Genomic DNA, 24,018 nt, shown 5'->3' with positions numbered 1-24,018 from the left:
CTAAAGGTAGTTATGGGCCACTGGTAACTCCAGGGACTCACTTGGTTACTTTGTGGTGGGGGCTGTTTTAACAGAAGGATTTACAGACTGCATAGTAGCCTTTTGTGAAGCTAAAGATGACCAGGGATCCAAGCTTTCCATTTGTTGCAGGAAGATGCAGATTTTCTCCTTTGAAGTGTGGCATTTCACTTAAACCCCTGCAACTTCCATGTTTTTTAATCGGAGAATATGGATTTTTTTTTTTTTTTTAAATCGGGGGGTGGGGGGAATCAGTATCACTGATGATGACACTGAAATGTTGGCCGTGTGCCGTTTAACTTGCTAGCAGCACTCCTACAGCCCATGGCTGCTACTAGTGTCTTTGGCTTTCAAATTTAACTCCTTGTGGGAAGATAATTTTGAGGAGATGACTAAAATCTGGATCCTTACCTACAACTAGGGACATGCCTAATTTGCAGGGGCTGCACCCTGATTTCACAGGGAGAACGTGGGTGCAGGCCTGGGCCTAGGCAGGTATTTCACAGGTGGAACATGGTGACCCCCCCCCCCAATGCCTCCTAGACAAGGGGCCCCTGTGCACCCCTCTCATGTCTCTAATTGACTGAGGGTCTCCAGTGGCCATGCCCCTCACTACTGATTGGCTGCAAGAGTGGTCTGTCATGCAGCCCTGCCCCTTGCCACCAGTTGGTGGAGAGGACCAAGGACACCTGCCAGGCAGCCCTTGCAGTGGATCAGAGAGGAGGGGCAAGGACAGCAGTCTTCTTGCCTGTAAGCTGTGGAGTTGGTAGCTGCCCCTTTCCCCTTCCCAGCCCTGCCAGACTGCTGCAGCGCACTGAGGATTGCTGGCTCCCTCCGAGGAGACAGCACTCTTCCATGTTCTGTCTCCCCTGCAGATTTTGCAGGCAACATTGGATTTCCCAGAATCTGTGAAATTGTGAATTTCATAGAAAGTTAAGGTTGGAAGGGACCTTGGGAGGTCACATCTAGTCCAACCACCTGCCCAAAACAGGACCAGCCCCAACTAGATCATCCCAGCCAAGGCTTTGTCTAGCCAGGTCTTAAAAACCTTCAAGGTTGGAGAGTCCACCACTTCTCTGGGTAACCTGTTCCAGTGTTTTACTACCCTCCTAGTGAGAAAGTTCTTCCTGATAACTAACCTAAACTTCCCTTGCTGCAACTTGAGACCTTTGCTCCTTGTTCTGTCATCTGCCACTGCTGAGAACAGTCCAGCTCCATTTTCTTTCGAACCCCGCTTCAGGGAGTTGAAGGCTGCTATTAAGTCCCCTCTCAGTCTTATCTTCTCCAGGCTAAATAAGGCCAGTTCCCTCAGTTTTTCTCCATAAGTCGTGTCCTCCAGCCCCTCACTGTTTGGTGAGGGGAAGGAAGAATTTGGTAGGTCCCTACCTATAACTGCTTTGCTTGGACTAGAAACAGATGTAGAAGGAAGAATTACTGTCTTCCACAAGCGCAGACAAAATATTCCATCTGTTGCCAGCAAATAAGCTCAGTCTGTGACACTGCAGGCTGTTCTGCGGTAGCAGCTGGCTACCTTTTTACAATGAACTTTATGAATGGACTTTTTAAAGTTGCTCTTAGCTAGTTGCCACCACTAAGCATACGTTGTGTTACAACAAGTTTTTAAAACCTGATGCAAACATCACTAACAGCAAACTTGTCATACAGTGACTATTCATCCTGTTTACAGTAAAGTGCAGCTAATCAAAGCATCTTGAACATTTTATTAAAATAGTTCAGAACTTGTGGTAGAGGTGATATCTTTTATTGGAGCAACTAGACTTTGGCAAATGAGTGTTGTTATTTGCAAGCTTTTGGGCCGAAGCACCCTTCTTCAGGCATGGGAGAAAAGATTATGAAAGTTCATATTTCAAAGGAGTTAAAGGTGTGGTAAAAGCTCCTGTTTGGAGCAGTTCATTATATGCAGATTAGGCTCAGAGAGAAGTTGGAAACAGTAGTTTACCTCACAGTTGTTTGGTGGTAAGCAGGATGCAGTCGTATTTCCTTCTGGTTATGATGTTGCATATTTCACAGAAAAGTAAAAAGATGAAAGGCTCTTCTGAGCAGGAATTTCTTTTGTGGTGAGGCATTTCTGGGCCCTGCGATAATGCAAATTACCTCCAACAAAGGCAGGAGCAGGGTCTCAGGCTTCAGGTAGTAAAACTTGCTTCCTCCTTGTAAAATTTATAAAGATTTCATTTATTAAAAAATGGCTAAAATTCAATGTCTTCCTAGTAACTTTGGTGTGAGCTTAGAGTAGTTTTGGGCTGAAGATGTTGCCAGTGCAGTAGGTGGGTTAACTTTGGATCAGGTAATTTCCTAGTAGGGGTGTGCGAAATTTCAACACTGTTTTGACTAATTTCGAGGTTGAAACAGCAAAATCGGAATGAAACAGGCTGTTGAAATAGTCTCGAAACAAAACGAGGCTGGTCTAAACGTTTTGACCATAGACTGGGAATGGGAAGTCAGTCCAGCTGAGCTGACTTCCCATCCCCAGCGCAAGATCTGGTAGGGGGCAGTGAGGCAGCCCAGCTGGGCTGCTTCCTGGTTCCCCATGCTAGATTGCACCGATCTAGTGTGTGTGTGGGGGGGGGTGGGGGAAGCAGCCCAGCTGGGCTGCCTTCCCATCCCCAGTGAAACAGAACGGCTGTTTCAACTCAAAATTAAATTCAATACAAAACACTGTTCCGTCGAAACTCGAGGCGAAACGGAATGGTGCTGTTCCACACAGCCCTGTTTCCTAGGCGTACAAAGTTGGGGGAGGACGGGGATAATTTTCCATTTGCTGTTTAATAGCTTCCCTAACAAAATCAGATTATTTCTTCTTCCTCCTTTCTGTCTGTCTCTTTCCGAAGTCTCGCCCAGTATGTTGGCTCCCTAATGCAGTTCATCTCAAGTTCCACTCTGGTTGCTCTTGATATATGCAGGGGGTAGAAAGGCAGTCTGCTGCTGATAATCTTCTATAAAGACACCAAGTTAATCCATCTTCTTCAGAAGCAGCATGGGAGGTGTGATTGATTACTGTAGTGGCATACAGAATGGATAACAGACTGCTTCTAGAAACCTGTTTGAAGTGAAAATTTTGTATTTTCATTGAGTCCAGTGCAGGGGTGGATTTGATTTAAATACCGTAAAATCAGTTTAAATTATGATTTAAACCACTGGTCAGGAAGTCTGGATTTAATCATTGTTCTGTGCATTCTTGCTGCTGGATATCCTTTTATTAATTAAATTTCTTGAAACTTTGCACTTTTAGAGAAATTTAAAGGTTTAACTGTGTGTACACAAACTGACAGAGACAATAGGGTGAATGGGTGGGTAATCAGTAAGTCTGTACGAAACTTTGGTCCCTGATTTCGATTTGACCTGATTCAATGACCGGATCTCTGAATCCAAATCAAATCGGAGGACCCTTTAATCTCTCCCAATCGAATCAGAACCCTCCAAGTTGATTCGGAAAGATTTGGACATAAACACGGCTTTAAATGGGTTTTTTCTACATACCTCTAGGGAGCTGGGGCTCATGAGTGCTGTGATGCAGGGGAGCATGGGGGAGCTCCCCAGCACCCTTGGCAGCAGACCCAGAAGTGGCCTAGAAGAACTTCCAGTCCATTTCCAGGTTCGCTGCCAAGCCCGGGAGGGGGGCGGGGTCTATGCTCCCCAGCATTACGGCGATCACAAGCTGCGCCTACTACTTCAAAGTATATAGAAAAAACTTTTAAAGCTGTGTTTGTGTCCAAATCGCTGACTCTCTGAATCAGCATTGAATCATTCTCTGAATCAGCATCTTCAGATTCGGATTTGCCGAATCGGGGACAGTGATCCGAATAAACAAATCAAATCACTGCTCCTGGTACGGGCCATCTCCAAATCAAATGGGGCCTGTTTCACACACCCCTAGTAATTGGGCCTCTTATCTCTTGTCCCCATATACAAGGATGTTATCTCTGGAGATGACAAGCTCTCCCTATGCCTGAAGAAGGGTGTTTGTGGCGAAAAGCTTGCAAAGAACAATTTTTCCAACTATTTACTTGGCCTAATAAAAAGGTATCACATCTGCCCAAAAAACCTTGTCTGCCTGTGATCTCTGGAGACAAATCCAGTTTGAGAGCTGAAACTAAGCATCACAGGGAAGCTTAATGGGATCTTCTCAACTGAGCACTGAGTCCCATTGGGTAGATTGCTTTTCTTTAATCTTTACTAATCTATAGAGAAGCCTCTAGGAACCGCATAAGATTGGGTCTCCTAATATAGTCCATGGCCTGCTGTGAGCTATTTATAAAACTTCTAACAAGGTTGCATGAATATATTGTCTCGGTATAGAATTAGAAGATACAGTCCCTATTCCATGATATCTTTGAGCTTTAACACATATTAAAACTATTTTTTTTAAAGCATCTTAACAAAAAAAATACAATTACATTTGAAAAATCTGATTTAAATAAAAAATACAATTTTTAATTTTTAAATTGATTTTTTTTATTCACCCTGGTCCAGTGATTTTATTATTATTATTATTTCTTTAAAAGGAATTTACCCATTTAAGCATGTCTAGCAGCAGAATTTGGGCCCAAATGACATCTATATACAAGATATTTAACTTTTGTAAATAGTGTATATAGTCTTGTGCCCAGAAAATCAGATCTCAAGTGCACATGCCACTGTTGTTTCTTTTACAGGTGAAAGAACTTTTCCGTTCTATGGGACTAGAGTATTATGCCTTGGAACTTGATGTAATTGGTAAGTAAATGTACAGTAGATGCATTGAGAAGCTGGCTGTGATATTCATCCAGCTTTAGTCATTGTTTCTGTAACTTGTTTTTTGTGAGAACCAGAGAATATTACAACATTCTGTCGTAAGTGATGTCTCTATATAATTAAAATTCATTATATAAAGCCCTATAGCCTGGGGCACACCTTTAAGTCAGCAACCCTGACATGTGAAATGGAAAAGAGAAGCTTGGCTGACAGAGGTATGAAAAATTACCCACTGCTTGCTTTGAAGTTTTTTCTCCCAGGAAAAGCCCTGTAGTATCTTTCCCCTAACAGTTGCTGTTTTGTATTGCCAGCTGAATTGTTAATGTTTGACTTGATACGGAAGTGACCTTCAGGGAGAGTTGCTGAGTCACTGGCAAGAAGACTAAATTCCAGTAATTGCTCTGTGGCCAGTGCTGTTTTTGTTAAAAGCCTGGACTTCTGTGCTTATAATACGTTCTTAAAAACTGAAGTAGACTTGGAACATGTAAGGGTTTACTGAAATCGTAAGGGTTGACAATTGATGAATTGTAAAGGTTGCTGATTCATCCCAAATTTTTTTAGAAACTTTCTAGTTTATATTTTAATGAGCAAAATTTTATGCTACTTTTATAAACCTTCTGAAACTACTGTATTGAACAGACTGAAAGAGTGCACTCTAATTCCTTGACTTATTCTGAAATTTCTGGTCTCGCTTCAGTATCTTCTTCATAAATGGTGTGGTCCATATAAACAGATCAGAGCTAGACAAAGGGAATAGTAGTACATGAATCACGTTTTTCTGAGTCTGTCTTGACAATTAAAGGTGTATTTAATTTGCAGTTTTGTAAGTATTGGCACTCAGTAGACAAGGGCTAACTCCTAGGAAAATTGTTCCTTGAATGTTATGAGCAGTCCTCCTTGTATTACCTGCACTTGTGCTAGACCATAGTTGGGTACCTTCCTGGCTCTCTCTAGCTTATCTTGACAGTGCATAGTGATGTAATAGTTAAAATGACAGAGGCAGTTATAAGTAATTTAAAATTTTGGAGCACCCTCCTAAAATAACCCCTGAAATAACATTTATGTTCTTCAAAAATCCAGTAAAGTCAGCTAAGTAGCATGCCTTAAGTCTTCCTCTCTAAACATATCCTTTGGCTAAACTGTTTCTAGGTCAGCCTACCCTACTCTGTGCATGCCCAGGCCTGGACATATGTACAATAGATGGGTTAGATCAATTTTCAGCCATAGCCCAGCAGTATGCTCAGATTCTGAGATAATGTATGGCTTATAGGTTAAACTGAGCACCTTAAAATCCACTCGGAAAACTGAATGCTTTTAGGCTTGCGAAGCACCAGTTCATCCCTTTTTTAAATCTGAAGTATGCATCTGTGGGTAGTATAGTCTTTGAAGACTTATGTTTTGGAAAATGCTGACCACAAACTTGCCCTGTCTCAAATGTGTGGATTTTCACGGAAAGCCTCTACTGTTTTGTAGCTTGTTCAGAAATCAGTTTTCTCTCTTAGGCATTTTAGGCAGGACTCCCTCTTTTTAGTACTGTTCTAGAACATATTTTGTGTATTATCCTCAGATGATGGACCCAGTATTCAGCAAGTGTTAATGGAGATGACTAACCAAAGGACTGTGCCCAATGTATTTGTGAACGGGACACATGTAGGTGGATGCGATGCAACTCTTCAGGTAACTTCTACTCTGAGTTTTGAAACAAAATCATCCTACACAGTTCTTCTGTTTTAATTCAGTCTTGTCGCTTATTTCTCTTGCAACCACTATTTGCATGATGCTTTGGTGAATTAGTTCAGTTTAGCACACTTTTTATGCCAGTCCCAAGTGAATACTTGATCTTTCCCATAAATTCATGAAGGAAGATGAATACAGTAATCTAGTATTTAGCATCCTTAACTTCTTAATAGGCCTGTGCTAAGCAGCTAGTGTTCGCTTTGGATTTGGGGGACAGTGATTCGATTCAATGATTCGAATCACTGTTCCGAATCGATTCGGCCAAATCTGATTCAGAGATTCGTCTGCTGCCCCAGCTCCCAGCACTTGGGGGGGGGGGGGGGGCTGCTGCTGCTTGCTCCCCCCCCCCCCCACTGCCCCATTCTGCATGGGTGGCAAAAATTCGGAGAGCTTCGAATCAACTCGGACCTTTTACTTGTTTCCCTGATTTGATTCAGATTTGGGGATTCGGCTACCAAATCGGGCTGAATCTCCTTCAAATTGAATCGCCACCTGAAGCTTTGCACAGTCCTAGTTCTTAACTAGGGCCACAAGACCCTCTGAGGGGTACCACAATGCGAGGGCCACTGCCCTGAACACCTGTTTCCAGGAGGCACCTGCAGAGGTGGGTCTGGATAAGCCTAACTCAGGCAGAAGTAACTCCTTGTGTTGCTGTCTCTTTCAGGCCCCTCCTAGAAACAGCTGGGCAGGATAGCTGGTGCAGTCTGGCAAGACAGTAGTTGCAAACCACTGCACTAAATGTTCATCCCCTAACTAGTATCAGCCTGGATTTTTTTTTTTTCCTTGTATGGAGAGAAGGCCATGGCTTTGCTGTGCCCTACCCCACACTTCCCCTCCCCCTCAACTCAGGATAACGTGCACCAAATAAGGCAACAGCAGTGGTTGCTTGTTGGGAACTGTAAAAGGTAGTGGGGTCTGCCTGGATGCCACAGCAGCATAAGGAGGTGTGGACAACCCTAGTACAAGCCCCAGGCATTGATTTTTTTAAAAAAAAAAAAAAAAGAAAAGTAGGGGACTACTGAAGTGATGGCAAGGGGCTGTGCTCAGCACTGTCTCACTGGGAAGCTCTTGGCTTCAAGGCAGGATTCCCCTAGCAGCCTCTTCCTTTCTCCCCTCTGCTGTGCAGCTGCTTTGTTAACCCTTTCAAAGCCAAATTAAGGCTTTTGCAGCCCTGATCTACATTCAGATCAGTGACAGCTCTGAGAGGTTCAATGCGATACAGGGTGAGTAAGAGTGAGGCAGGGAGCCTACAGCCCGTGGATGAGTCTGTGCTGTGGCAGGTAAGACTTGGACAGTGCATAGTGATAGTAATAGTTAAGAATACAGCCCCCAGCCCTGTTCTCCTACACTCGGCAAAATCCCCTTCCCATCACCTGAACAAGGCACAAAAATAAGCTGGCTATGCCTCTGGGATGTTACCCCTGGGTTCAGGACTAGGGATACTTCCTTTTTAAGTGGTATCAGCCCTCTTTATTCTGCATCCAGTTGTCACAGATGGTAATAAAGTCTGAAATGGTCAGATGTTTGGTGTGTTAGGCTACTTGTCTGAATTTCATGATGACACCCAAATTAAGAACAAGTAATGGAGTGGTGCTTTGAGCCTAAAAAGGCTGAGAGCCCTTGTTCTACAGCCTTTCGTAATGCTCCTTTTATAGCTTTTTTTATAATTTAGGCTATCATAAAGGGGTTGTTTACATCAGTGGTCCTTTCTCTTCCTTCTTTTTGTATGAATCTCTTGCTGTGTGACATGACACTATTTTAAGAACAGAAAATAAGTAAGTAATTGAATCTCTTCTGAAATTATGAACCTTGTCTATTAAATGAGTATGGCTCTGTTTGTTTTTCAAGCTTAAAAATATTAGCTAGGTAACAGATTCTTAATTATTAATCCAAAAATAATGGAAATATCCGAGTATGCTCAAGGTCATAAATTGTTGCTCTGTCACTTATGTACATACAGTTCTTTGATTAATTAATATGGCTGTTGCAGGCTTACCAGAACGGCTCACTGCAGAAGCTTCTCGGGTCTGGAACGGATGTAAAGCCATATGATTATGATCTCATTGTTATTGGTGGTGGCTCTGGTGGACTTGCTTGTTCAAAGGTATGTCATAAGTTTGCACTCTGACCGGCACTCCAGATTAAAAGTTCTGCAACTCTTGAGAGCTGCATCAGTTACATTAATGTTAACAGTGGGTGCCTCTACATGAGCAGTTAATTGGACGCAATAAACTGGTTCAGTTTGTACTGGAGTCAGCTGCTCCTTGGCACAGCATTTACATGTGCACATGGGATTGCAGCAGTCTGAGCCAGGGCAGATCAACCCTGGGCTCCAGGTGGTGGCAGAAGAGCTGGCTAGGGCATGAGGGTGCTACAGTGCAGGACTAGCCAGCAGGCAGCCCCTGCACTGTAGCAGCCTTGTGTCCCAGCCAGCCCCAATCACCACCTAGATGTGCATTGCAGCAGTGTAAATTACTGTGCTGTAGGATAGCACTTGTCCTGAAAAGTACTATCCTATGGTGGAGTTAGTTAGTTAGTTAGTTAATTTACTTGAGCCCTAATATGGGCATACATGTAGACTGTGATGCTTTACTGCAGAACTAATTAGCCAACTCCGCAGTAAAGCGTATGTGTAGATGCATCCAGTTTACTGCTTTTTTTTTTTTAAATTGCCCATTCAGTTTATTTAAGCATTTGTAAACAGTGACTAAACAGTGGTCCAGTAGCCATGCATTATTCACTTAATCAGATGATCATAGTTCAAAGGTATGAGCTAGATGTTGGTCAGGCATATATATATATATATATATATATATATATATATATATATATATAGTCAGTCAGTTGGGCCTGAATCCAATAAAAACTTGGGTGCCTACCCCCAAAATTGAATCCAGACCCATATATTAATTGCCTTGCTTCCCTACGGAATACGTAAGGGAGCTTGTCAATCTGAAGGTGGCAATCCAGAAGATCCAGGTACTGGACAAGGAGCTCCCTAGAGCACCCCAATAGGAAAGCTAAGCAGAGGAATACATCTGAACCCTCTCACCTCCTCTAGAGCTGAGGTGTTTTTATCTACTTGGGATTCAGAGCCTGTAATCTTCCCCAGAAGTTGGGTGCCTACAACTATATCCTGTCAAAAAATGAACAGGATTTATTCTGTTTTTTTGAGGAGCTGGCCATGAGGAGGATACAGTTATGGTAGTACCTGCCTTCTGTGGATTGGTTTAGTAATTGGAGCACCCAAACAGGAAGTAAGATACCTGGATTAACTCACATCTTCCAGGAGAGGCTGCTGGCCCAGGCACTGTTGCTTAGGCTGGATGGAGATATTCTCTTCTCCTGTTGGAGCTCTACTTTTGCGCATCAAAAATTGTGCGACTTATTTGCTCAAATTTTGTAGAAGCACATGCTTCAATAAACAAGGGGAACATTGTCATAATAGTACAACTTGGTAGTTTGTACTTATTTTCTTCTTGTTTTGTTTTTTTTTTTACAGGAAGCTGCTACCTTAGGAAAAAAAGTCATGGTGCTAGATTATGTTGTACCAACACCTTCGGGTACCTCCTGGGGTAAGGCTCAAATAATCTGCCTCGAATTAAAATGCATGTGAAAGGATCTAGGTGCTAGTATTGAGTCTTGTGGCTTTGTATTTCTGTAGTGTGTTAGGTGTTGGGACATAATCCCAACAGTTCTATGACATTAACAGTAGAAGAAATTCTGGCTTGCCTACTCTTCTGGATGAATCTGTTCATCCAGGAGTTTCACTAATGTTGTCATCTTTTACTTTAAGCAACTATTCTCGAGTTTCATATTTGTTTTAAATTGTTAGTTAAATGACTTTACTTGCTTAAAGTTCACTCCATGAACACTTACAAAGCAAATTCAAGCTCCTTAGTTGAAAATGCTGTATTGGACTCTGCTTCACTCATATGAATAGCATCTTTGCACAGTGCCAAGCTCTTGCACGACACTCAAAATTGCATATGTAAAGAGATCGTACTTTTACATTTGCGTTAACAGCATGTCAGATGACACTTCCATGGCTCTAGAAATCTGTCCCCTGATACTGCTTTGTTTACTGGTGTTTTTTTCTTGATCATAGGTGCCTTTATAATATAGATTAGTGTCTTTTCTACGTTTTCAGCACACCCATTCTTTCCATAACAAAACCAATTTGTCCTGGTTATGTCCAGCCAAATGGATAGGTCAAAACATGCTGCCATCCCTTTTTTTGACCACCAACAGCCAGCACTAGTTGGAAAAGTATCTTCCTCTGAAGATAGCATAAGTTAATTTCTTATGTGTCATAATGGGAATGCATGCCTTTGTTTCCATTTTGGTATTTAGCTGTGTTCTGAATTCCATGGAACAGACAGGATGTAATTAATCTGCAGGCCCTGGTTGCTTGATTTCTGAGGTGTTCAATCTATTCTAACTACAACAATCCACAGTTACATTTCATAAGAAGTGTATTTGGTCTTATAAACTTATACTTTCTTACTAATGTAGCTATTAGTAAAATACGGACTTAATGTAAGTGGGCAATTAAAGTGTTTGTAAAAATTTTCAGTTACTCTGCATCGTAAAATGGGAATTTCTTTGACACCACTTTACATGCATGTAGAAGCTAGTAGTAATGGATATGCTGCTGAATAAACCAAGTACACAAAAAGGCAACAGTACAAATATTACATCAATGCTGACGCTAGTACTATACAAATGTGTTTTTTCCATTACAGGACTCGGTGGTACTTGTGTCAACGTAGGCTGCATTCCTAAAAAACTGATGCATCAAGCTGCGCTTTTGGGACAGGCCCTTAAGGATTCACGTAAATTTGGCTGGCAGTATGATGAGCAAGGTTGGTAATACTACCAAAACCGTTTGGGGAAGGATACAGGTCAGATCTCTTCTGTTTTAGGTCGCATACATATACGCATTCAGTTAGAGGTGTACCGATCTATATCAGATTGGCACCAACAAAAGGAAAATTGACTTTATTGACAATAGACATTTCTTGCTGGTGTAGCCAGTAATGTCACCGATGGAAACTGTGTACATGTACAGCTATAGCGTGCACACAGCCAAGAATGGCAGCTTGGAGAGCAGTGTCTGGACAGTAAGTCTGAGGGGGAAGGGGCGTGGAAGGTGCAGATCGAGGCCCACACAGTGAAGGAGGGAGTGGGGTTGAGGTAGGGGCAGGCGCTGCACAGCCTGGGCAGGGTACAGGGCAGAGCCACAGGCAGCTTGTCCAGCAGGGGTGGTGATGTGGAGGCAGACCCTGCTGTTGAATATACCCCAGAGGAGAAATGGGGTTGGGGGGGGGGTATGTCTTCCCCACCCCCTAGATTTGTGCGCAGGGCAAGGGTGGACTGCTGCTGTAGGCTCAGGGCTGGGGCTGTGCCAGCCTCTTCCCAATGGGGGGCTGCACTCGGGGCAGGTGGGAGGAGTTGGGAGGGGGGCTACAAGGTGGGCTATGGCCACCCCAAAATTCCCCGTGATTACCACTCCTAGCCCATCCTGCTGGGAAGAGGCTGACATAGCCCCCTAGCCCACAGTGGGCAGCCTGTCTTTGCCCCATGCACAAATCCAGGGGAGGCACATGGCCCCCATGCTTTCCCCAGGGTGCACACAGCCTCCCCACCCCCCCACATCTCCCAGACAAGCTGCTCGTAGCTCTGTCCCGTGCCCCACCCCTCCCTCACCACAGATGCCTTGATCTGCCCCTGCCTCGCCACAGACTTACCAACCAGACACTGCTCTCCATACTGCTGGGCTGCATATCGGCTATTGGATCGGTATTGGCCAATTTATAGCTAGTTTAATAATTGGCCCTCTGTATCAGCCAAAAAAAATCTTTATTGGGTGCCCCTACGTTCAGTACCTTTATTTAATGTAGAATTGACTTGACTTGAGGAGTGCAGTTGTCCACAGGGTTTTTAGGGTCTTGTCCTTCCCCACAAATTTGTTAGGAAAACATTTTGCTAACCTAAAACAAGCTTTAACTGAAGATGGAGCACAGTAGTTTTCATAGGCAAGAAGTAGCATGTGGGTTCGCTTACAAGTGAGCCAGTAACATGAATATAAAATCAGATCATTTTATAAATGGTAACACATTGGGGAAGCTGTTTATACTTTTTCTATGTTAATATTGTGTACCCTGGACACAACTAATTTGTTACATGAAATTTTACTATTGTGTTGGAGCTTGGATGTAATGAGGCATTGCTTAATCTCTGTTTCCATAACTTGAGTTATGGCTGCTTAGCAACTATTTAGGATAAATGATGAGATTTTACCGACTTCCCTGAAGTCAACCTCCTTCTGCTTTAGTTTTTGTTAAGCTATAAAGTTTTCTTGTTTCTGTTTCAGTTAAACACAACTGGGAAACCATGGTAGAAGCAATTCAGAACTATATAGGCTCTCTAAACTGGGGCTACAGGGTGTCTTTAAGAGAGAAAACTGTCACATACCTCAACGCGTACGCAGAATTTATTGAACCACATAAAGTAAAGGTATATGGTGTGTGTGTGTTGGTGTGCGAGAGAGAGAGAGAAAAACTTACTTTACTGTGCCTTCTCTAATCTGTTAGTATATGGGAAATCTTATTTTTCTGAAGCTATTTTGTTGAAAAGTAGTATAGAAAAGACTTCAGCCCAGTGTGAATATTAACGTATGAACAAAAAATCTTAATTGAAAGCAGCAAAAATACAGGGATGATCTGTTGGTTATAGGCGTGAGTTTACCTAAAACTGTCCTACTGCCTGTATGTTGATACCAGCTAGACAGAAATTACGCAGGCACCTGCAACTTAATTACGTAAGTGAGGGAGTATACCAGTTTCATGAATCGGTTCTAAAGGAGTTTTGCAAGCTTCAAGGACACAGTTAACCATTTCTGTTCAGTGCAGACAACAGTGGATCAAAATGGAGTAGGGCTTAGTTATTAGGGCTCTGCAAAGCTTTGGTCCCTGATTCGATTCTGCCCAATTCAGTGGTCAAATCTGAATCAAATCAGAGGACCCTATAATCTCTCCGAATTGAATCTCCAAATCGATACAGAGAAATTCGGCCACAGGCACAGCTTTAGATGTTTTTTTGTTTTTGTTTTTTTTTCTACGTGCCTCTAGGTAGCAGGCAGCCAGTAAATGTTGCGATGCTGGGGCACAGGGGACTCCCCAGTGTGCTTGACAGCAGACCCAGAAGCGGACCAGAAACGCTTCTGGTCCACTCCTGGGTCTGCCGGAGAGCGCAGAGGGCCCTTCCAACCCCCCTGCTTCCACCCAGGTCAGCGATTGGTGCCTCCTGAGTCTGGGGGGTTACCTGGGTTCCCCCTGCCCTGCGGCCGATCGCCAAGCCAGGGGAGCATTGGAGGGGGGGTCCCCCTGCACACTAGGTGAGAGACCCAGAAATGGACCGGAAGCACTTCCAGTCCACTTCCAGGTTTGCTGTTGAGCACGCAGGGGGGACCCCCACACTCCTATGGGATGCTCCATCCACCCCAACATCACAGCATTCATGAGCTGTGTCTGGTACCTCAAGGTATGTAGAAAAGACATTTACAGCCGTGTCTGGCCAAGTCGCTGATTCTCCGAATCGGCATCAAATCTTCAGATTCGGATTCGGCCGAATCGAATTGGGACAGTGGTCCGAATCAACAGATTGAATCGCTGTCCCCGATTCAGGCCGAATCCCAATCAAATATGGCCTGTTTCACACACCCCTTTTACCCATGTCAGACTTTGGAAGTGATTTAAAGCCTGATTAGTAGGGGTGTACGAAACAGGCCGTATTTGATTTGTTGATTCGGATCACTGTCCCAATTCAGATTCGGATTCAGCCAAATTGAAGATTTGCTGATTCTCCAAATCAGCATTGACTTAGCCACAGACACGGCTTTAAATGTTTTTCCTACGTACCTTGAGGTACCAGGGGCAGCTCTATGAATGCTGTGATGTTGGGGCCAATGGAGCATCCCACAGGAGCATGGAGGGGGCCCCCCACATGCTTGACAGCAGACCCAGAAGTTGACGAAGCGCTTTCAGTCCACTTTCAGGTCTGCCATCAAGCATGCAGGGGAACCCCCTGTGCTCCCCTGGCTCAGCAATTGGCTACCGGGGGGGGGAGGGGGGGAGCCCAGGTGCCCCCCCTCCCCCCCTCCCGACCCAGGAGGCAGTTACCAAACCAGGGAGACGCGGGGGGGGCCCTCAGCATGCTCCCTGGCAGACCTTGAAGTGGACTGGAAGTGCTTCTGGTTCATTCCAGGTATGCTGCTGAGCGCATTGGGGAGCCCCCCACGTTCCTGTAGGATGTTCCATGTGCCCCAGCATCACAGCTTTCACGAGCTGCCTGCTACCTTGAGGTATGTAGAAAAACATTTAAAGCTGTGTCTATGGTCGAATCTCTCCGATTTCAATTTGGAAAGATTAAAGGGTCTCCTGATCCAATTCTGATTTGGAGATTCAGCCACCGAATCGGGTCAAATCTCTGCCGGATCAAATCGGAGACTGAAGCTTTGCACAGCCCTACTGATTTAGTGCATAGCTAACTAGGAACAGTTGCCTGGCTCTAGTATAAATTGTGTTGGTTATTCCAGCCTAACTGTCTGAAACCCAAAGGGTAATACTGAAGAGGAAGTATGTATTGCCTGGCTCTTCCTCCAACCATTTCTTTGTAACTCTAATAGTTGCAGAGAAGATTAATTTACCAGGTATACTTCCCAGCTGGTATAATGCACTGTCTGAAAGCCTTTCTCTAGATTTCTGCCACACAAGTCTCAGAGCTATTTGGAAAATTATTTTCTGGCACTGTTATTACCACTGAACTCTAATCTGGGTTTTCAAAGTAACCTTACATTGTAAGTAAGAATATCCAAGGTTTTTAAAGTTTTACATTAAAAGATAAGATCAGTTTAGCTGATTTGAACAAGATTTAAAATGTGATTTCTTATTCACTGTAACTAGTGAGATGAGTATTGATGGATGATGATCTTGAGAGATCTTATTACTGCTGAACTGTATAGTTCTAATATAGTTTACCAATTCTCAGAAGGCTCTTCTGAAGCCGAATACATTATTGGTTCCTTGAAGAATTGAAGCTGGTGGCAGGTGATACAATTTTCTTGTCATAACCTTCCTGGTATCTAGCAGTACATCTTTCTCTTTCTGTTTCCCAGGCAACAAATAGGAAAGGGCAAGAAACCTATCATACAGCAGAAAGATTTGTCCTAGCCACAGGGGAGAGGCCCCGATATTTGGGTATTCCTGGAGATAAAGAATACTGTATTACAAGGTGAGATGAAGAGATTTTAACAGAGATTGGCTTTTGTTGTTGTAAGTGCATCCAGAAAAAATAAGTGAAATTGAATTGTATAACGACCTTACAGTGTGTTCAGCCATATTTTTTCTGTTTAGTGATGATCTCTTTTCCCTGCCTTACTGCCCTGGCAAAACTCTTGTTGTGGGAGCGTCCTATGTGGCTCTGGAGTGTGCAGGGTTTCTTGCTGGCATTGGTTTGGATGTGTCGGTTATGGTGCGCTCCATCCTTCTTCGAGGTTTTGATCAAGAAATGGCAGAAAGAATAGGTGCTCATATGGAAACCCATGGTGTGAAATTCATCAGGAGATTTGTACCTATTCAGGCAAGTGCATTTGTTTTACGTTTGTTCGTTTCATTGTCAGCCTAAAAAGCAGAGTACAAAGCATGCAGGCTTCTTGTGATAAGATGTTTTCTGGAAAGAGTTTAGCTTTGTAGAAGATAAGCTGCAACATTCTGTATGACTAAGTATTTATAAGTATTTAATTGCTAACTGTACAAGTTGGTGGGTTGCAGTAGAGAGAGTAAGACAATGTAGTAAGGTTATGCCAGTCCAGATAAGTTTGCTAAACTTGTGAATTTATTTACAGATTGAAAGGCTGGAAGATGGCATGCCTGGAAGACTGAAAGTGGTAGCAAGGTCTACTGAGGGATCAGACATTTTTGAAGGAGAGTATAACACTGTAAGCAGCCTTATACTTATCCCTGTTCTTGTCTGTAAGAACATTCATATAGTGTAATGATGATAGAAGGGAAAAAGCAGTTTGGTTCTCTTAATGTTTATTAAAGTTTGCTCGTTTGTTTGTTGAAGCACAGAAGAGTGAAAAGCTTAACGTGCTGTCATTTTGCCCGAGTTATCAGCCTGACATGCCAGGAAAAATTTCCATTTGTGGTGTTTATCTTGTAGGTGTCCTACCAACATAACACATTAACCAGGGTACTGTAGGGTTTACTCTTGTAGCCTGTGCCATATGTAAGGTCATGTTGCCATTTCTTCCATGTTGTTTTTTCCTATTACCTCTTCAGAACAAATGGAGATTACATCTGGCCTCTTTACCTTCCAAGAGCTTAAGGAAAAAGTGGCTTCATTTATTCTCTCTCTGCTTTTTACTGGATGTTTTGAAACACACTAATCATAACAGTGATTTACAGTAATTTTAGCTAACTTTGTTGTAGGTTTTGATAGCAATTGGCCGTGATGCATGCACCAGAAACATTGGTTTGGATAAAATCGGGGTCAGAATCAATGAAGAGTGAGTATTTCACTTGTCTGGCATCTTCTTCATTTCAGTTTTTGGGGTTTTTTTTGTTTTTGTTTTTTTGGATGAATTCTAGGTAGTAAATACTGAGTTGACTTCAAAAATTAACAGTACACTGAGCAGTTAAACAATTGTCTGTACACTTGTCCCAAGAAAATGTGAGAGAGCATATTTTAATGTTCTCCTGTTAAAAATGAACTCAAATATATTCTTTTAGGGCAGCGTGTCAAACACGCAGCATATGGTCTAGATCTGCTCTGTGAAGATGGGTCACCTGCTGCCAAAATTGGGGGGTTTTAGTTGCCCCTGGTAGCAGAAGAAAAAGGAAGGAGTGAGCAGCAGTGGCATTAACTTTTTAGGTTCTGAGCTACACCAAAACAGTGCCAGGGCTGCTCATGGGTTGTCCAGCCTGCAGGAAGCCCTGTGGCCTAGATTAAGTCTGCAGGGCCAAAAGAGTCTGACCCCCCTGCTTTGGGATATAAACAAACCAATGACAGCTGGATAGGAGGGGACATTTAATTTTTGGCTGCTGCTTGCCTATGTGCACTCTCTTATCTCATGGCATGTGAAAGCTAAGTAATTGTGGTTATACCCTCAGAGGAGTGGGCTTACCACAGTTTTGCTTTCATTGACCCTGCAGTAAGAATGCACAGAAACAGTTACTACAGTAGCAGCTGATGTGTGGGCAGACCTGTTGGTTTCTCACTTCCTGTGATTTTTGTCCAAGTTTTAAAGAAATTTGTGGGGGGGGGGTTTCTTGGTTCTACTATTTAAGAACTAAGGGCATTTATACATGTGCTCCAAGAGTGGGGGTGGGGCACTTTAATTGCAGCAGCTCCATTAAAGCACCTAGCATGTCTCATATCACCGTCCCTGCACTGAAAAATGGTGGCAGGGGCACTTTCTTTAAAGTTTGTCAAATGAGCTTTAAAGTGCCCCGCTGCCATTTTTCAGTGTGGGGATGCTGGCTCTGATGCACGGTAACTTCCATGCCCCAGCAGACTCAATTAATCAGTGTGCATTGGAGCAGCCTTGCTGTACATGTATAGGCACCCTAAAAGCTTAATTCAGTTCCTTTTTTTTTTTTTTTTAAAGTAGTTGCTCACTAGGAGTCCTGTGTTTAATAAGAAAATGCATTAAGCTAAGATAGCCCTCTTGGAGTAGTGATACTAGTTTTTGTTATCTGCAAGTGTAAGATTCACATGCCTTGTTTGAACTCAGTGTGGAAAAGTCAGTCTGGTTTTGGTTTTTTTTACCTGTTTCAGGTAGTATTGTGAGCAAAGCAATAGCATCCGCTTGCCTTAACAGCTCTTAATTTTTTTGTAAATTAATGGACTTAATGTACATTTCCCCTCCAGGCAATAGTCTTATTCCATCAAGCCACTATTGGATAAAAAGATCAGAGTCTAAGCACACTATGTTCACAGTTGTCAGATGTGTACTTATGGGGCCAGACCTGTTCTCTGCAGGCTAAGTCCTGATGATTTGGAATTGAGGGGGGCATGGATAACTTATGACTTGAGGCTATAATGTAAAATGATACATCCACATTTTTATATGGGGCAGTAGTTAAAAATTATTGTGATCTTTACATGTACCAGCAAAATCTCCTTTTGATTTCTCATTGACTATTGAAATGTGTACTGTTCTTAAAAAGGAATGGAAAAATACCAGTAAGTGATGAAGAACAAACCAATGTGCCTTATGTCTATGCTATTGGAGATATCTTGGATGGAAAACTTGAACTGACCCCAGTTGCCATTCAGGCAGGCAGACTACTAGCTCGCAGACTTTATGCTGGTAGTTCTATAAAGGTAAGATCATGTTCTAAGAATACATGAGCTTTCGCTCAAAAAACTGGGTTGGGGGGAAGTGGCAAAACCTAGTCAACCTGCAGACATTCTCTGGTAGTCTTGCTTTTTGTTCCAGCATTACATAGCTATTGTCACAATATGCCATTGGGTGCTGGAACTAAAGAGTATTTGATAATACAAGGTGTTTCCTTTTTAAAACAAGGAAAGCTTAGCTCCTCTTGAGTGCTGGACATATGCATCTAATTCCATTCTTCGTTTCAGTGTGATTATGTCAATGTACCAACTACAGTTTTTACTCCTTTGGAATATGGCTGTTGTGGACTGCCAGAAGAGAAAGCAATTAAAGAATATGGAGAGCATAACTTGGAGGTGAGAATCTGGAGGCTTTGTTTTCAAAGTTGTTTAAACTTTATTCTTATAAATAAAGTGGACTGCCAAAGGAGTTGAATATATTGCAGATGTTTATACCATGTCCCTATTTGAACACTTTTGTGATTTTTATGCCAGCAGTACTGAAACAGGTAACTGAGAACATGTTGTTGTCTTCCAAAAAATCCAGGAGCCCTTGAATAAGATGAATTTGCATGTAGTTTCTGAAGTTCTGCAGCTATACAAATTGAAAGGGGCGGGGTGAACACTAATTTCCATGGAACAGGGCACAAGCAGCTTTTCAACCAGCGCTCCAAAGTTATTTACCATTTCCCCAAATCCAACATGACGACCCCCTTGTAATGACATTCTGTACATAGGAAAAATGATAAACTGTTATAATTTTCCATGTGTAGAATCTAATTGTGCCCCCTCGCACCAGCATCCTCCCACACATGCACACTTTGTCACCTGTACTACTCCCCTCCTACCCCCCTCACTAGTGCCTTTTGGTCAGTTGTACCAGTCCCGCTCCAGCCAGTGGCATGGAGCCACAGGGTGCTTGACCAGGAAGGGGCCAGAGCTAGCAGCATTTGAAGTTGTGGTGGCAGCTTGGGCTCCAGCCCAGTCACAGGGCCAGAGGTACTGGCACTGCAACGATTGCTGCCTGGCCGTGTAAGGGGGTCAGAGCTGCCGTGTGTTCTGTGCCTTGGCCTGGAGCTTGAGACATGAGGGGAAAAAAAAACCTAATTTTGGTTTTGAGTAAATACGGTAGTATGCAAGTTCTTTGCTAAGCATATGTTTGGAGATTCTCATGACTGTACCTTTTTGTTGTTTATATCTTGCCTGCTTCAAGTGTACATGTTGCTTCACTTATTTTTTTTCAGATTTCAGCACTAACCTAAGAGTAATGAACAACCATTTTATAATACCATAGGAAGTTGCACTACGGTTGCTGCATATTCAATAAAAAGGCCATATTTGTATGGTTTGTTTGGGTTTTTTTATGACAGTGTAACAAACCACTTTAAAAGCAGTGCTTTAAACAAAAGCCTGCTGGTTATGGACAAGTTCAATCTGTGAAAACTGTGTTTTAATTGCTAGTATCCCTGCTTATTTAGAAAGAAAGGAGGAGGTGAAAACAATAACTAATGCGTTTTTAATGAATTAACGTGCATATTTACTCCAATGTATAAAAGCTTGGTTAAACGTGTAATTATAAATTAAAAAAAAAAAATCCCTGGATTTCTGAGAAGATTCTTAATTAGGAAACATGCATGTCTAACGCTGCTTTCCTTTGTTCCCTTAGGTTTATCACACTTTGTTCTGGCCACTTGAGTGGACAGTACCCAACAGAGACAACAATACTTGTTATGCAAAGATTATATGCAACAAACTTGCAAATGTACGTAGAGATAACCTGTGGTGTGTGCAGTATGAGAATATTCCCAGGATAAAAATTCTAGGTCACTCCTCTGGTCTGTAATGTTAGGACGCAGTTGGCTTGCTTGAGGTTGGGGTTCTAGTCGTGTCCAGTTACGCACTTGTTTAGTTAGTACAGTCTCCAAGTACATTAGAAACTTTAACTAGTGGATCTGGGGAGCAAATTAACACTTGGGTATTTGAGCAGATTGAACAAGTGGGTAGTCTTTACCGGTTGACTCTTCTTATATTTCTTAGAGGGATCTTATTTGGAAGTAAATTGGTATGTCAAGTGAATGTTGGGTTAGCTTTGCTCTTCAATGTTTACAGTACAAAAAAAAATGTTTTGGTCCCTTGTATTGCTTGTGTTTTGCATGATATGCCATTGTGTATTTAGCCACATGTATGTTTTTACATCTCTTCTGCTCATAAAGGCATATAGCTTCCCTTAGCAATTCAGTTTTTTCCAGTAATGGAAAAGGTGACTTTTAATAGTTGCTTCATAGCATCCAATGCAAAACCCCCAAAACTTTATTGCCTTTATTAAGGCATTTATGAGGACAAGTATTGTTCATAAAAAAATGCTATGGTCTTTTTAGACAGGCTGAGAGGAGGTGAGCTTTAAATTAATCTCTTCCTGAACTTTTTTAACTTGATCTGCTCTGTCCACAACACCATCTATTTCAAACTTAATGTTGAAACTTCACTGAAGGAACTACAGAAAAAAAAAAACCACCTAGTAGAGGGAGAGACCTAACGTAAACTTCAGATTCTTTTTCGGGCAAGAAAAGCTAGAACGGATGCAGAATAGGTGGATGTTTACATACAAGTCATTAGTATTGTCAGGCATTAGTATCCCACATAAACTACTGCTAGCAGATGTCTGGCAACAATTGCTTCTATGTTTTCAGATAGTTTTGTGATAAATTTTAAACAAGTATTCTGTTTTTGAAAACATCCCCTACTGAATAATGTAAAACACCCAAGATTTTGGCTTGTTTCCTTTCTACCTTCTGCCTTGTCCACTGCAGGCAGTACCCACTTAATTGCTTAAATTTATTTGTTTCTTAAAACTCAAGTACAGTAAATTTGCTCTATTCCTCTTAGTTGCTTGAAAGAAATAACCAATGAAGTTGTCTCTAAATATAATGAAAGTGGCATTCTTTCTCCTTCTTTAAGAACCGTGTCATTGGATTTCATGTTCTTGGCCCCAATGCTGGTGAAATAACTCAAGGCTTTGCTGCAGCAATAAAATGTGGTCTGACAAAAGAACTGCTTAATGAAACGATTGGTATACATCCAACATGTGCAGAGGTAAGGGGGAAACTGGAACTTCAAGGCAGGAATTCATTATCACTGAATGGGGAGGGAAGTTGCCTACTTGCAAGACAAGACTTCTGAGGTCAATCAATGTCATCCCTCTAAATTGTACAGATGTTTCTTTGATTCTTGAAGTGAGAAATTTACAGTAAATGGTAATTTGCGCAGTCTGCAGCTCAGTTTCTTTAAGTGATATCGGGAGACTAGCTTAATGTATTCTTATGGGAGGATTCGATTGCAGTTTGCATTATTGCACAAAAGATGATTAAATCCAAGCAGTAATTTTCTGGTTTCTTGCAGGTGTTCACTACTATGAATATTACAAAATCTTCCGGACAAGAGATTACTCAGAGTGGCTGCTGAGGTTAAGCCCTGCTGTTAATCTGTTTCATGCCATGTACATTTATCTCTGTAGAAGGCTTCCGTGTCCAAATACACTCTGGTAAAACAAATGAAAGCAGCAGTTATGCCAGTTGTTGTATTGCAGCCAGAAATGGTACATTGGCACGGCCTCCTCAGTAGATGATGGCAGTGGAAACAGCATAACAGCGGGGTAAATTGGAACTATCAATCCTGACTTGTGGGGTATGGCACCAACGTGCTTTCTTGACGTTCCAGCTCGGAACCTTTTTCTGAGGTGAGCTGTGACTGATGACTACCTTGCAAAGTTGGGAAACCTTGTCATCCGATCAGATGCCTGAGCTTCCTTCCAAATGAACTTCTTGAGTTGCACGAGCTAAAGTTAACTTTGTTTTTGGCTCCAACTTGTGTTTTGTATGAATGCTCTAGACATAAAGATGAATGTATAATTGAATTTGTCAGTAGCTTAGCTTGAAAATTCATGGTGTCATCTGTATATTTGTTGCTAACATGGATTTTTCTTTTCTCTTTTGCCTTAATTGTATAAATCATTAAGGCAAATGGGTGCAAGTCAAATACCAGAAGCTGAGAAGTGCACTTAACGCACTCGCTCATTTTTCACTTTTCAAAGATTTTGTTCAAACCCCAAATAGATCACAGTTGAGAGAATCAAATTATCCTGTCTTAACTTTTATCTTGAAGTGTCAAGGTTTTCATAGTAAACCTTGCCATATGTGGGTTGAAGTCCATTGGAGTGTAGCTGTCTAATTGCAGTTCAGCTCATATTTAGTTTCTACCCCAAATTTAAAAACAAAAAAAATGATAACCTACATTTCTGGGCTTCCTGTTTGTTTTTGTGGGGGTTTTTTGTTTTGGGGGTTTTTTTTTTTAATTGGAGCATCTACTCCTCCACGTAATCTGTCCTGTTACACCTCCTAAGAAATGTATATTATATGGACTATAATGGACAACTCTTTTTCATTTGAAGCGTACCTTGCAACAGATACAAGGTATGTTAGCACAGTCATGTATAGTTTCTTCTGTAGTCAGTCTGAAGTGATTTTCCATCCTACCCTCCCTGCCCCCTCAAATTATTTGGGGAAAGTGAATTTGGCTCTTCATTTTTTGTCTAAAGAGATGTTCTGACAGAGTATTCCAAACACTGTAGTGTTACATGAATGGGTTTTAACTATTTAATCTGTGGCATATCATGGAATTTGGAGTTCAATAAACAGTTGCATATTATGTGTGGTGTTTGACTTGCTCTATGATAAACATGAGTGAATGTTTAAAAATCTAAGTTTATATAGTACTATAAGCATGTACAATAACCAAGTCAAAGTCCTTTTATAGAACTGTATAGTTTATACTCGCCTAGAAGCAAGAGATTTCCTGCTCCCTCCTGGAAGACTTATTCAAGTAGTCAGACATACTTATGTGTCCTGGACTTGAACCTAAACCTAGAACTACTCTACATATCAACGTTTTAGTGGAGAGGAATATGTCACTATTTCTGCCACAGGAGCTACACACTTCAGGAGGAAGATCTCTAGATAAATACTGCAGGATTATTAGGTGTATAGAAAGTATTCCAATAGGATTTGCCTAAAGTTAACATCAACATCTATTGTGAAAGGTGCTACAAAT

The 24,018-nt window shown here is 42.1% G+C and overlaps 1 protein-coding gene across 1 annotated transcript in view; it reads left to right on the top strand.

Moving 5' to 3' along the window:
* TXNRD3 (thioredoxin reductase 3) overlaps nucleotides 1-23,616 on the top strand; it is a 31,262-nt gene extending 7,646 nt beyond the window's left edge. Inside the window, exons 2-16 of the mRNA XM_006265455.4 lie at nucleotides 4,695-4,755; nucleotides 6,341-6,450; nucleotides 8,501-8,614; nucleotides 10,013-10,085; nucleotides 11,256-11,375; nucleotides 12,887-13,029; nucleotides 15,689-15,804; nucleotides 15,927-16,152; nucleotides 16,418-16,510; nucleotides 17,004-17,080; nucleotides 18,744-18,900; nucleotides 19,162-19,269; nucleotides 20,579-20,674; nucleotides 21,871-22,005; nucleotides 22,312-23,616. Coding sequence (XP_006265517.2) covers nucleotides 4,695-4,755; nucleotides 6,341-6,450; nucleotides 8,501-8,614; nucleotides 10,013-10,085; nucleotides 11,256-11,375; nucleotides 12,887-13,029; nucleotides 15,689-15,804; nucleotides 15,927-16,152; nucleotides 16,418-16,510; nucleotides 17,004-17,080; nucleotides 18,744-18,900; nucleotides 19,162-19,269; nucleotides 20,579-20,674; nucleotides 21,871-22,005; nucleotides 22,312-22,374 — 1,692 coding nt within the window. The 3' untranslated portion in view covers nucleotides 22,375-23,616. The remainder of the gene's footprint in view (nucleotides 1-4,694; nucleotides 4,756-6,340; nucleotides 6,451-8,500; nucleotides 8,615-10,012; nucleotides 10,086-11,255; nucleotides 11,376-12,886; nucleotides 13,030-15,688; nucleotides 15,805-15,926; nucleotides 16,153-16,417; nucleotides 16,511-17,003; nucleotides 17,081-18,743; nucleotides 18,901-19,161; nucleotides 19,270-20,578; nucleotides 20,675-21,870; nucleotides 22,006-22,311) is intronic.
* The last annotated feature ends 402 nt before the right edge of the window (nucleotides 23,617-24,018 follow it).

Source organism: Alligator mississippiensis, chromosome 12 (genome assembly GCF_030867095.1).
Source record: "Alligator mississippiensis isolate rAllMis1 chromosome 12, rAllMis1, whole genome shotgun sequence".
Classification (NCBI taxonomy): domain Eukaryota; kingdom Metazoa; phylum Chordata; order Crocodylia; family Alligatoridae; genus Alligator; species Alligator mississippiensis.
This window is presented reverse-complemented; position numbering and strand designations above follow the sequence as displayed.